We start from the raw sequence: 12,742 nt of genomic DNA on the forward strand, positions 1-12,742 counted from the left end.
TACGTGCTTCTGGAACACACACACACACTATCATGCGGTCTGGGCGAAAGGGCGCTCGTGGCGTTTTATTTGTTCACATCTTCTTGTGTTCTCATCATTTTCCATGCCTACATCTTTGTCAAACGCTCGAGGGAGGGAGAGAGGTGCCAGTCGTGGTGCTGCCCGTGATGGCCCCCCGGGCTTTAGAGATGGTACAATATCCAATCGAAGATCCCGCTGTCCTCCCACGTTTTCTGTGATTCTTGTCTGCGGGCACATGTGAGATGGGCCTCGGCCGGAATCGACAAGATGACGCTTCATATTTGCCTATCCTCGACCGCGCTGTGCGTGAATGCCGTGCCGACGCTTGTGAACTGGTGAACTAGTAAGTAGCCTGTCTACGTTGACGAATGCGAAGCCGAGGGAGCGGAGATGAACGCGCCGTGTCAGGTTGATGATGTGCGATGCCCTTGTTCGGGAGGACTCGGCTGGGGCCGACGGGGCTCCAGAGTGTACTGCTGTGTGTGAAACGCCAAGGGTCAAGAGACGTCTGATGGCCGGGCGTCAACGCGATGCGGCTTGACAGGAAGCAACGGCAGCCAAGTCTCGCCAGATCAAGGGAAGATGTCTCAGCATGTGAAAGGATGCACAGATAGAAGAACGAGGCAATCCAACAGTCAAGAGCGATTACGTCAATGGAGGGCTGTCACGCCGCCATGTCCATGGCGACCAATAATTTGTGCGTGTATAATGGGAGAGAGAGAGAGAGCCCTTGTGCCCCCGCCGTTGCGCCAGTACTGTTATGCAAGTAAAACCAGACTCCAGCCCGTTGGTACAGCAGCCGTCCTATGCGAAGAAGAAAACAGTTCCGTCAAACAAAGGAAAAAGATACGGTGCACAAAAGAGAGAGAGAAGAACAAAGACGCCCGTTTACTCCCTGGGATAGAGATCCCGCGACACCTTGACCCGCGGCTCGTGCCGACGACTTGCGCTGCTACCGACAATCGTCTGGGCATCGCCGTCGAGGTCGGGGTCGTACTCTTGCGGCTCGTCCTGCTTCAGCAGCTGCTTGCTGCTCTGCCGCACCTTGGCCGTGGCGTCCGAGTCCTGGTCTTCCTCGTCATCACTGTCGAAGAGGCCGGAGCGGTCATCATAGGGGCTTGCGGCCGCGTTGGCTGAGGCCCATTCGGGGTCCTCCTCGGGCACGCGCTCGTGGTCGCCACCGACGGCCTTCTTGATGAACGAGTCGATGATGTAGTACTGCATAGCGTTCATGATGAGGGGGAAGAACATCATGACGAAGAAGATCTGAAGCTGCTCGTTGCCCTCGGTCCAGCGCAGGGCCCAGTCGCCGACGCGGGAGATCCAGGGGAAGACGAGGAAGATGAGCAGGACGACGACCTTCATGCCGAAGAGGCCGCAGAAGTAGATGAGAGACTGTTTGAGCCACCACCAGGCGTTGGGCGGGCTGCCGTAGTTGCCAGACTGGATTGACTCGGCGGGCTTGCCGAGGGGGGTGTAGGAGAGGCCGAGCGTGAAGACCTTCAGGAGGCCGATGAGGATGGGAATGCCGATGGTTGTCTACACAAATGTCAGTGACCCATACACAGCAGGGAAACGATGCCCGAGGGACACCTACGTCGATGGCGAGGTTCAGGAGGTAGAAAGAGCACGGGTTCGGCGTGTAGTCGTCGGCCCTGCTCGCGAGCATGCGTCCCGCCACCGTCGCAGCCGAAGCCGGCTCGACCTGGACGTTGAACCGGCCCGACGTCAGCATGGACATGAAGACGTTGGCAATGTGCACGAGGACCGAGCCAAACACCTGCTTCGACACGTCAAAGAACCAAATCTTGACGGGCCGCTGCGGGCGCTCCTTCCAGCGCTTGTACACGAGGACGAGCAGGGCCAGGCCACCGAGGGCCAGCTGCACGAGGAGGGCAAAGTTGCCGAGGAGCTCGCAGTCGCCCTCGGAGGGCTTGACGAGGGCGGCCACAGCGGCGGCGGCGTCGGTGGGTGTTGTTGATGTCGGTGTCGCCGTGGTTGCGGCGGCGACTGATGCGAGGGAGGCGACGACGGAGGACGGTGATGCGAGGGTCGCTAACGCCGCGGCGACGGTTGTGGAGGCATCTTCGACGGCTATCGCGAAGCCTGCAGGGGGTGCCATCGGAGGGGATTCTCCGAGTAGGAATCTGTCGATCGAGAGGGCCAAGCGTCTGGGCCGATGAGGTATGTTTTGAGAGAAGAGGTGTCGAGAACGCGCGTTTGCCCAGGGTGACGTAGAAGGCTCCCAGCGGGGGAATGCAGTGAACGCCACTTGGGGAGTGGGTGTCGGGCGATGACAGCAGCGTCAGATGGGCATGCCAATGGAAGTTCTGGATGAGTGGGAGAAGGTTCCGAAACGAAGACCAGCGCAGAGAATACGGAGAGGGAGTGAGGGAGAGAGAGAGAAATGGATGATGGTAGGAGAAGGAAGCGCCAAAAAAGGGTTGCAACAGTAATGCAGGTGAAGGAAAGTTACGTCTCGCCGGGGGGGGGAGGGCAGATTGAATGTCAGCCACCGAGGCAGAAACGTAAGGAAATCACGATGTCGTCGCTCGCTTTCGCATGCATGGGCACAGCAGAGACGGTGGCAGGCAGAGACAGGCAAAGGCAAGTACGATGACCAGCAGAGTCGGGTCAGCAGAGAGAGCCTGGCAACCTGGGCATGGGGCGGAGCTGCCACGCTCCATATCTCAGATCTGCCACGACCACGCCCCAGTCGAGGCCCCCCCCGTCTTAGTCACGTCTGGCGCTTGGCTGTTTGGCGTTAGCGGGGGGAGGGGGGCAACTCAGGGGGGGCCGGCCGATGCGGTGCGCGGCTTCCGTGAGCCAGGCTCGGCTTATGGCTGTTCCTCGCGACCCTCGGGCTCCGTTGTGTCACAAGGTGACGGCAGCCTGGAATCAGACCTGGTCAACGACGACAACATCGCTGGGCACCGTGTCCTGATGTGGCTACTAGTCCAAGGGCCGAACATTATGGTTCTTCTCCGTTTGACCCTGTTCACTGCGAATCGTGCACAGCAACCGGCACCATCGGCTCCTCAGGGGCAACCGTCTCGCCGCCTGCAGGTACATGGCTGAACGGCTTTCCGCCTTGAGCCTAGGCTGCACTGCGAATGCGACCCTCTGAACACGAGATGGCAACAAACTGCATCGCCTGCTCGGAAGACGCATTCAGCCCTTGTATCTGTGCAAAAAAACAGAGAGTAAAAGTCTAGACGTTGCCTTTGGATATCATAGCTGTGCCCCGAACCATACAATACACACGAGATAGCGTCATCGTAATACGCCAAGTCCGCCTACTAACGTTCATTCGTGACATGTCCCGCAGCGACAACCTCCACTTCATGTCTCCCCGGCCTGCTAGAGGGAACAACCCTCGAGAGAGAAAAGTCTTAGGTCACGCCTCATGCAATCACCAGATTGTCCAAGGCTGTCCTCGCCATCTCCACAATCTTCAGACAGTTCCGATCGTCCTTGCTGCCCGTCGGGCGGTGATTGTTCGGCAGCAGCGGGTTGCCCTGCATCGGGTGCGGCAAGCCCGCGGCGACCATGGCATCGATCTGATCGTGCCGGTGGTTCGACCTCTCCTCCATGAGGCCAATGACGTCCTTGAGCCCAAGGTGGCGGTGCGTGACGCGCGACCCGTCGAGGATGGACGAGCAGTCGACGTCAAAGCCGTAAATGTCAATCTTGAGCACCGCCCGAATGGTCATGCGCCACTTGTCCGGCTCCATTTCCTTATTGTCGTACGTCTCGACCGTGCGGCACGTGAACTTGTCAATGGCCTCGAGCTCGCCCCAGAGGCCGCCGTACTCGACGAAGCGGAAGAGCAGCGTCTGTCCCTTCTCCTTGGCCTCGGCGGTGGCCTCGTCGACGAGCTCGAGGATGCGCACGTAGGCATTGACGACGGTCGGAATCAGCATGCCGAGGAGCATGGTGTTCTGGAAGGCCTGCATCGGCGCCTGCTTCGACGGGTCGTCGATGTAGGGGGTGCTGCACGTCGGGCAGGTGATGAGATTGTGCGCCGTCTTGGCGGCGTTGCGTGCAGCGCGCATCGCGGCGCCAATGTCGTCGGGGAGCCTCGACAGCGAGTCGAGCGAGAGATAGATCTGGGAAAGACAGGCGCAGTTGATGTGGGGGATGGATCTGTGGGCAGGCTTGGGGCTGACGTCGGAGCTCGACGAGGAGGCCGGTGTTGTAGCTGATGACGTCGAAGAATCGGAAGACTCAGGATTCGGCGTCTGGTTTTGTTGTTGAGAGGAGTAGGGGAATGGCACTTGGAGGGACTTTGCTACTTGAGGTGCGGACGCAAGGTCGTGCGCCGCTGCGGGTTGGTCTTCCGCGAACCGTACAGGCGCTTTGGAGTAGATGTAGTTCAGGTCAGTAGTAATATCTTCGGACACCTGTTTGTTAGCCGGGTCCTTGTCATCGAAGTTGATGCCACCTAACAGGTCAACGCCGCCGAACTGCAAGCCGCTGGCGGCCAGTTGAGGTTCCGAGTACGGCATCGCAAAGCTGGCAAAGTCGGGCGCCATGGAGGGGATGCCTCCGATGGGAGCGAAAAAGTCCATCGTCGACATGTCCGTGTTGACGAGGTAGTCATTGTCGCCATGGTAGAACGAGGCAAAGTCCAAGCCCAGATCGCTGCTTACCGGTAGCGAATCGGGCTGAACATGTGATGATGGTCTCAACGAGTCTTGCAGGCTGGCAATGTCGGACTGGATCGCCGATGGCTGCTCTTCGGCATCCTCCACATGGCGGCGCTTCCGTGGTCTGCCCATGGGCTTCTGCGCTGAATAGACGCAGATGATGCCTTCTTTGCGGCACCGAGAGCAGCCATCGGGCTCCTTCGAGCAGGCCAGCTTGCGCGTTCCTGATGACCGTGGTCAGACGTCTGGAACACAACGTAGACGCAACAGGATGGGGGGCTTACGGCACTCATCACATGCTCTGTGTTTTACGATGCCAGGCGTAGATTCTGGCTTGGACCTGGACATGGCCTTGGACTTTGTCGGAGGCGACTGAGACATGGCGAAGGATCAGGGGGTTGGCGTGGCTATACACTGAAGGCGGGGCGATGTGTGCCTGACAATCAGACGAACAAACAGATGGTGATGTCAATAATTCGGGACCCGGCGGCTTGGGACAGTGGGATGGAGGGCCGGGTTTATAACGTATGCTGACGGCAGCGGTGATTTAGTCTGGCGGTCACGTCGAGGGCATACGTAGCAGCGGCAGTGGTTGGCGGTTCTGGTGGTGGTGGAGGTAGGGCGCGACGGCATGTGCCATGTACGAGTGTATCGAGACCCAAGACGTGGCTCCGCCTGATGGCTAGCACAGTCGGGCTGAAGCGGGCAGGCTGACACGCGGCTTGCAGGTACGATGCGTTAGGGCTGAATGGCTGTCTTGGCTTTGAATGGATACGTAGCGAACGGATGACTTGACATTCGGGGCTATGAGTGAGGCAGACGAGGATGAAAGGAGAAGAGCCGACCGAAGGACAGGCCAGACAGGAAGGGGAGTCAGATGAGGGGGGCCCAAAGGAATCCTTCCGGGCGTAGATGTTTGAAGCGGTGGCCATTCACAGCAACGTGAGCAGATTACTCAGCCATCTTTCCTCTCTCGCGACGACCTAACACTTTGATAGAAGCACCATCTCAGTCCCTCGTAGGGGCCCAAAGATGGTCCGGTGAACTCTATGGGTTCTTGACCAGTTGGTGTTGACGTCAAACGGCCCGTCATTCCCCAATCCCCATGGCACACCCTCGTTGCCTACCGCTAGAGTCATCCGGCTTCCAACGCCATCGTGTACCAAAAATAATCACGGGCAGCAAACTTTCCTAACTGAGACCGTCTCACGGATGTTACGTTGCGTTTTGCTGCGTTTTGGAGCAGACTACGGCCGCGCCGTTGTCGGTTTTGGCCAGAGTTGCAGCGAGCTGAGGCGCCTCTTTGTACGCCAGAAGACGCCTGGAAACCTCTCTCCCCGTGCCCTGGAGTCCTGGAAGCCGTGGGAGGGGTGCTCTAGTCGGCAGCACCAGCGAACTGGTGGCGCCTTATGTCAGCCACCCACGAAAGCCACGCATCAGCACCTACGGAGTCTTCCCATTGGCCGCTGCTCCCGACAAGAGAACCCCACCATAGGACCCCAATGAGGAAGGCGGCCAAGTCACCAGAGAGAAGCTTCCCCCCCCCGTTTACCGTCCCGCGGCAGAAAGAAAAAAAATTGTCCATTCGAGCATTGTAGTGCACCTGCCTGCGCACCAACACCGCCAACGCCAAACACTGTCTGGATGCAGGCACCTCCCTCAACCTGAACCCCCCCCCCCCCCTTCCCCAAACATCACCACTATCACCACCACACTCTTTCCCTGACCCAATGGCGCCACAGCAGGTTCTCAAGAAGCGGAAGGGTCCGCAGGCTGAGCCCGAATCCGACGATGAGCTGAACCAGGTCGCTTTGGAGGGCGTCTTGTCAGAGGGCGAGGACGATTCCGACTTTGAAGGCTCTGAAGGGTCTGATTCCGACAACGACAGCGCCGAGTTTGACGGACTCGAAGGCAGCGACGTCGAAGAGGACGAGGACGAGGATGATGGTTTCCTGAGTGAAGACATTCCCTCGGACGGCGAGGATGCGCGCAAGGACGGCAAGATTTCCGCCGCCGACGACGAAGATGAGGGGCCAAGCTACCGCATTGTCACCGATGCCAATGGCGGTGTCCGCTACGAGTATGACGAGATCGATCCCGTCTACGATTCGGACGACTCGGACGCCCAGGGCCCCGCCAACACCATTGGCGACATTCCCCTCTCCTTCTACGATTCCTACCCTCACATCGGCTACGACATCAACGGCAAGAAGATCATGCGCCCGGCCACCGGCGAGGCTCTCGACGCCCTGCTCGACAGCATTGAGATCCCCAAGGGCTGGACCGGCCTGACGGACCCCGAGACGGGCAAGCCTCTCAACCTGACCCAGGACCAGCTCGAGCTGCTGCGCAAGATCCAGATGAACGAGGTTCCCGAAGAGGGCTACGACCCCTATCCTGTATGCATCTCCACATCTTCAATCCCCCGTATGCAACGCACTAACGAAACCAGGACACGATCGAGTACTTCACGAGCATTGAGGAGAAGATGCCCCTGAGCGCTGCTCCCGAGCCAAAGCGTCGCTTCGTCCCCTCGAAGCACGAGGCCAAGAGGGTCGCCAAGCTCGTCCGCGCCATCAAGGAGGGCCGCATCCTGCCATACAAGCCGGAAGAGGAGAGGGAGAGGGAGGAGGAGGAGAAGGAGGAGACATACTACGACATCTGGGCCAACGAGGAGCCCCAACCCTTCAACGTCATGAACATCCCCGCGCCCAAGCTGCCACCCCCCGGCTACGACCTCAGCTACAACCCCCCACCCGAGTACCTGCCCACACAGGCCGAGAAGGAGGAGTGGCTGAAGCAAGATCCCGAGGAGAGGGAGAAGGAGTACATGCCCGCCAAGTTTGACTCGCTGCGCAAGGTCCCCGCATACGGCGAGCTCGTCAAGGAGCGTTTCAACCGTTGCCTCGATCTCTACCTCGCGCCTCGCATGCGCAAGAACAGGCTCAACATCGACCCGGCGTCACTGCTCCCCAAGCTGCCCCGCCCGGAGGAGTTGCGCCCCTTCCCCACGGCGTGCCAGACCATCTTCCGCGGCCACGAGGGCCGTGTGCGCTCGCTCGCCGTCAGCCCCGACGGCGAGTGGCTCGCGAGCGGCGGCGACGACCGCACTGTCCGCCTGTGGCACCTGCGCACCGGTCGCCAGGAGTGGATGGCCAAGATCAGCCTCGACGAGGCCGTCAACGCCGTCCGCTGGCGCCCGTCCAAGGAGACGTTCATCCTGGCGGCGGCGGCCGGCGAGGACATCTTCCTCATCGTGCCCCCGCGCGGTGCCGACGGCATCGACAAGGCCAGCCGCGATATCATCGACGCCGGCTTCGGCTACGCCACCAACGGCGCGCAGCCCTCGGCGACAGGCACGACCAAGGAGCCGCCGGCCAAGTGGACGCGTCCCGGCGCCAAGCTCGAGGACCAGGGCGTGCTGCTCAAGGTGACGGTGCGCGCCGTCGTCAAGGTCATCAGCTGGCAGCGCCGCGGCGACTACTTCAGCACCGTGTCGCCGACAGGCCAGCGCAGCTCGGTGGCGATCCACACGCTCTCGAAGCACCTCACGCAGATCCCGTTCAAGAAGTTCCAGGGCCTCGTGCAGACGGCGCACTGGCACCCGTCCAAGCCCCTGCTCTTCGTGGCGACGCAGCGCAAGATTCGCTGCTACGACCTGCAAAAGGTCGAGCTCGTCAAGATGCTGCAGCCCGGCGCGCGCTGGATCTCCTCGTTCGATGTGCACCCCGGCGGCGACAACATCATCGTCGGCTCCTACGACAGGCGCCTGCTGTGGCACGACCTCGACCTCTCGACGCGCCCCTACAAGACGATGCGCTTCCACCCCGAGGCCATCCGCGCCGTGCGCTTCCACCGCGGCGGCCTGCCTCTGTTCGCCGACGCGTCCGACGACGGCAGCCTGCAGATCTTCCACGGCAAGGTCGTCAGCGACCTCATGGAGAACCCCACCATTGTGCCCGTCAAGATGCTCAAGGGCCACAAGGTCGTCGCCAAGCTCGGCGTCATGGACGTCGACTGGCACCCCACCGAGCCGTGGTGCGTGTCCGCCGGTGCCGACGGCACGTGTATGCTTTGGACCTAGTGCCCCGAACGCATGGCATCAGGCCATCTTGCACGACAGACAGTCGAGAGCAAGTTGGCCGGAGACGACTGTTTCACAAGAGGAAAAGTGCATTGGGAGGGGGGCAAGGGGCTACAGAGTTTGTGTGAGAGTAACTTCCATCAAGTTCAGCGCGGCGTTTCTTTTTTTTTTTTGGGACAAATAAAAATTCTGTTTCCGAGAGGCAGTAGAATTATACTTTTTATCTTCTTCTTCTTCTTCATCTTATCTTGTCATACTGTCTTTTCGCGTTCCCTCGTCTTATTTGGCGAGGGAGACGGGAAGAGACGAAGGGGATAGGATAGAATTGGTAGAATTCTTCCTCACCGCTACTTTTGCTCTCAACGATTCGACAAAGAAAAGCAAGGCGCGTTGACGTGGTGGCGTCACAGCATGGCTATAGGTGTACAATTGGACCTATCGCTGGCCGCGTCTTGTGTAAGTTCGCCAACGCTATTGTTTGCAAGATGCCGCACGGTTCCCGTACATCCCGACGCCCTGATAACAAACAAACCATCAAGCAAGTGGCTATAATGATTAAGTGGCGCGCTTCGCATCATGGTGACTACCGTTCGGGGCGAGAGGACATGGGCATAGGAAGGGTGTGGAAGAATCAAAGCGTGTACGAACCTTCCTCTCCGGCTTTGCTCTTCTTTCCGAGATGAGGTAGTGAGGCACCCGGAGGGTCAGGTGACTGTTTTCTCCTTTTCGTCCTTTCTACCTAACTAAACCTGCCCGAGCTCCGAGCCCTCCTGTGCTATCTGTCCCATCTTTCTCTCCTCCAAGCTCAGAAATCAAAATCCCAACTCGACTGCTGCCGCCACGGTACAGAACCCACTTTGTTGCCGACCGAAATTCACCTCCTCCAGCCAGACGTACCCATCGACGACGCCGTGAACAGAGTGACATCGAACCCGTCCGCCATGGCCTGATAGCCAGCCGGGTTCAAGTGGAGGTGGTCACCCTCGTCATACGCCGCCGCCAGCTGGTCGGGCGCCGACGGGTCGCGGACCATCTCGTCAAAGTCGACGACGGCATCAAAGACGCCGCTGGTGCGGATCCAGGCGTTGACGCGCTGGCGCGCGGCCTCGCGCTCGGGCGTCCCGTACGCCTGGCCCTCGCCCGTCATGGGCGTCAGCGTGGCGCCCCAGACGGTGATGCCCTTTCGGCGGATGCGGTACGCCATCTGGGCGTAGGCCTGCTCGAGGCGGCCGGCCGTGAGGGTCAGGGCCGCCTCGTCCGAGGCCGTCGTGCCAATGTCGTTGATGCCGATGAAGAGGAGGGCGTAGCGCACGCCGCTGTGGGCGAGGACGTCGCGGTCGATGCGCCCAAGGGCCGCCGGGCCGAGGCCGTCGTTGAGCACGCGGTTGCCGCCGGCGGCCTGGTTGAGGATGGCGACCTGGCTCGTGGCCGGGTCGAGCTGGAGGCGCGCCAGCAGGCGGTCGGGCCAGCGGTTGTTGGCGTTTGTCGTCGAGCCGCGGCCGTCGGTGAGCGAGTCGCCGACAATGGCGAACGTCGAGGCCCCCTTGTAGAGGCGCGCCTCGAGCGCCGAGATGAGGAACCAGTGGTCGGTACGGACAGGTGACGGCAGCTCCGCGTCCGAAACGTGGTTGCCGTGCGCGAGCCAGGACGACGTGCGGCTGCCCGGGTGCGACGTGATGGCGTTGGTCGTCTGGCCGGCGGCGAGGTAGATGCTGATGGCCAGGATCGATTCGGCCTCGACCTCGAGCGTGATGGGGTCCGACACGTAGAGGGCGCCGGGCGGCACGACGAACGACGTTGCATTGGAAAAGGTCACCTTGCGCGCCGTGTCGGCCTGGATGCCGCTCGTGCCGGCCACCGATGGATCCGAGGGCAAGGCCACCGAGACGGCCGTGATGGGCAGATCCGAGCCGCCAAAGACATTGCTGATCTGCAGGCGAATCGTGGACGCCGCGAGCGAGACCTTGACCGTCTGACGAATCGTCGTATCCCTGAAGACAAGTCCCGTTTCGTTCTGCACGTCGAGTTAGCACTTCTGCCGGCCGGCCTACGTCTCACGCCATGGCCCATGTAGAGGGCCCGTCTTGACTCACGAATGGTGCGGGCGGCAGGTTCTGCGGCTCGGTCAGCTGGGGCATGGCACCCCAGACGGTGACCCATTCCTGGTTGTCTCTCGGTGGACACGGCGGCCGGGCATCTGTCAGGGTGCTCAGAGCAACCAGGGCCGTGAGAGCCCTCTTCAGAGAAAGGGTGAACATGATGACGAAGAGGAGGGGGGGCGAGGCCAGCACGTGGCCGAGTGAACGAGCGGGCAGACACGAGAGCAACGGCGAAAAGATCGTAGTTGCAGATCAGTCCAGCTCGTCGCTACACGGACGTGGGCTCGATTATAAAGGCCCCCGGCATGTCCAGACATTCCATCTTTGGTACACGCACATTGCCCGACTTTCCGCTGCGGAGAAAGTTGCCAATCTCGCGGGAAAACTGTCCGCACAAGACGCGACACGGCATGGTCCGCGGCGGACGACCGGCAATATTGCTCAAGAACCGGTGACGAAACGATGGTTAATGATTAGGCTAAATCTAAGGGCCCACGACGCGCCATGCCTCCGCCGTGGGGACGTTGAGGGAGTTGAGGTCGCATCGCCATGATGATCCTAGCTAGATGCACTAGCTGGATTAGACCAAACAATGCGACCTATTGCCGAGAGCGTCCCCGCATTCCCCGGCTCATATCTACCGAGGAGCGTGCACAAAGGGATAAAAACAGTCGGACCCCTGACCATGCATCAATAAGGAAACGGGTAAATAATGGGTCGGTTCGCGGCCTTAACACCTCTATTCCGCTCCTCACTCCAAGCGGATTCTTTTTCCTTTAGTATTTTGTTCCCTCTATACCTTTCGAACCGACCACGGCGAATGAAAGAAAACTTGACTGACCATTTTACAGACTGGTACGGAAACGCAACAGTTCGATACCGCGGCACCAGAGGCAACCTCCAGTCTATATGAATCGGCCGAGTATCCAATAAGTGTCGGGATGAGGTAGGCCTGCAAGCTGGACAAGCGTCGAGCCAGTTTTCTTACTCGTCGAGGGTATCGTCGAGGTCACGGAAGAACTCTTCTTTGTTGGGGTACTCCAATGGCATGCCCACCCTGACGTCAACTCCGGCCAGTGTCGACGGGTCGCCGAATGCGATCCCTCCCGAGGCGGGCTCGCGAACTGCGCTGGTCGGTGACCCGCAGCTTGAGCCGACGGGGGTGACCTGACGGCTGGTACAGGTCACCCCCCGCCTGCTGGTAGTGACCTCAGATGAGAGCTCCGTGCGGTTGCGAGACCCGCCGGTAGTCGTGACGATGATACCCAAGGCACGGTAGAAAGCGTCGTGGCGGTTGGGGACGTTTCTGCTCACCAACTCATGCAAGGCAAGATTGGGCTCAGTCAGGCCCCCGCCATCGACGATGCTATCAGTCGGCCGAGGACATGGCATGCGCTCAGCGGACACGGTCGACTTGCCGCGTTCGGCCGAGGCCAGGTTGTCATCAGGCCCGAAGCCAGGCTTGGAGTCACGATTGAAGCCAGGCTTGGCGTCACGTTCGAAGCCAGGCCGGTTGCCCTTGGTCTTGGAAGCGGCCTGGTAGAGGGTTGGGCCGGAAAAAACATTCGAGGCGGTAGAGGCATCGCAGTCGCTGGCGCCGTTGTCCCTGGGCGGGCCGACCGGGACCGTCGGTTCATCTGAGCGACTGTGGTCTATGGCGGCAGGGGCCTCGAACATTCCGTTGCATTGGGAGCAGCGGCGCTTCTGGCTGTTAGCGCCCGCCGGCGAGTCGCAAACGCAGGGCGCCGGGCCAAGTTGAGACATGGCGGAGGTGGTACCCGACGACATTGTGTGACGCCGGTGCAAGAAAGCTGGACTGCGACCGTCGATGCGTCTTGATGGACTTGCTCGGAGTGGACCTCTTTTGTGACTGCCAGTGGTAGTCACCG

General features: G+C 60.3%; 5 protein-coding genes across 5 annotated transcripts; 1 reads left to right on the forward strand and 4 right to left on the reverse strand.

Moving 5' to 3' along the window:
• Window positions 1–909: 909 nt before the first annotated feature.
• D7B24_002092 (uncharacterized protein) lies at window positions 910–2,143 on the reverse strand (the record flags this gene model as incomplete). Its single annotated transcript, XM_028636308.1, has 2 exons — window positions 910–1,560; window positions 1,619–2,143. 2 exons carry the CDS (start codon window positions 2,141–2,143, stop codon window positions 910–912), a joined length of 1,176 nt encoding a protein of 391 aa, XP_028491403.1.
• A 1,282-nt stretch (window positions 2,144–3,425) lies between these two features.
• D7B24_002093 (uncharacterized protein) lies at window positions 3,426–5,051 on the reverse strand (the record flags this gene model as incomplete). The annotated part of the gene is made up of 2 exons (XM_028636309.1): window positions 3,426–4,894; window positions 4,955–5,051. The coding sequence occupies 2 exons, from the start codon at window positions 5,049–5,051 to the stop codon at window positions 3,426–3,428; spliced, it is 1,566 nt and encodes a 521-aa protein (XP_028491404.1).
• A 1,349-nt stretch (window positions 5,052–6,400) lies between these two features.
• On the forward strand, window positions 6,401–8,754 carry ERB1 (Ribosome biogenesis protein erb1; the record flags this gene model as incomplete). Its single annotated transcript, XM_028636310.1, has 2 exons — window positions 6,401–7,069; window positions 7,123–8,754. The coding sequence occupies 2 exons, from the start codon at window positions 6,401–6,403 to the stop codon at window positions 8,752–8,754; spliced, it is 2,301 nt and encodes a 766-aa protein (XP_028491405.1).
• An 874-nt stretch (window positions 8,755–9,628) lies between these two features.
• Window positions 9,629–11,012, reverse strand: D7B24_002095 (uncharacterized protein; the record flags this gene model as incomplete). Its single annotated transcript, XM_028636311.1, has 2 exons — window positions 9,629–10,768; window positions 10,848–11,012. 2 exons carry the CDS (start codon window positions 11,010–11,012, stop codon window positions 9,629–9,631), a joined length of 1,305 nt encoding a protein of 434 aa, XP_028491406.1.
• Window positions 11,013–11,837: 825 nt separating this feature from the next.
• On the reverse strand, window positions 11,838–12,641 carry D7B24_002096 (uncharacterized protein; the record flags this gene model as incomplete). Its single annotated transcript, XM_028636312.1, has 1 exon — window positions 11,838–12,641. The coding sequence occupies one exon, from the start codon at window positions 12,639–12,641 to the stop codon at window positions 11,838–11,840; it is 804 nt and encodes a 267-aa protein (XP_028491407.1).
• Between the last annotated feature and the right edge of the window lie 101 nt (window positions 12,642–12,742).

Source organism: Verticillium nonalfalfae (assembly GCF_003724135.2).
Source record: "Verticillium nonalfalfae strain VnAa140/NRRL 66861 chromosome Unknown scaffold_149, whole genome shotgun sequence".
NCBI classification, from domain to species: Eukaryota; Fungi; Ascomycota; class Sordariomycetes; order Glomerellales; family Plectosphaerellaceae; genus Verticillium; species Verticillium nonalfalfae.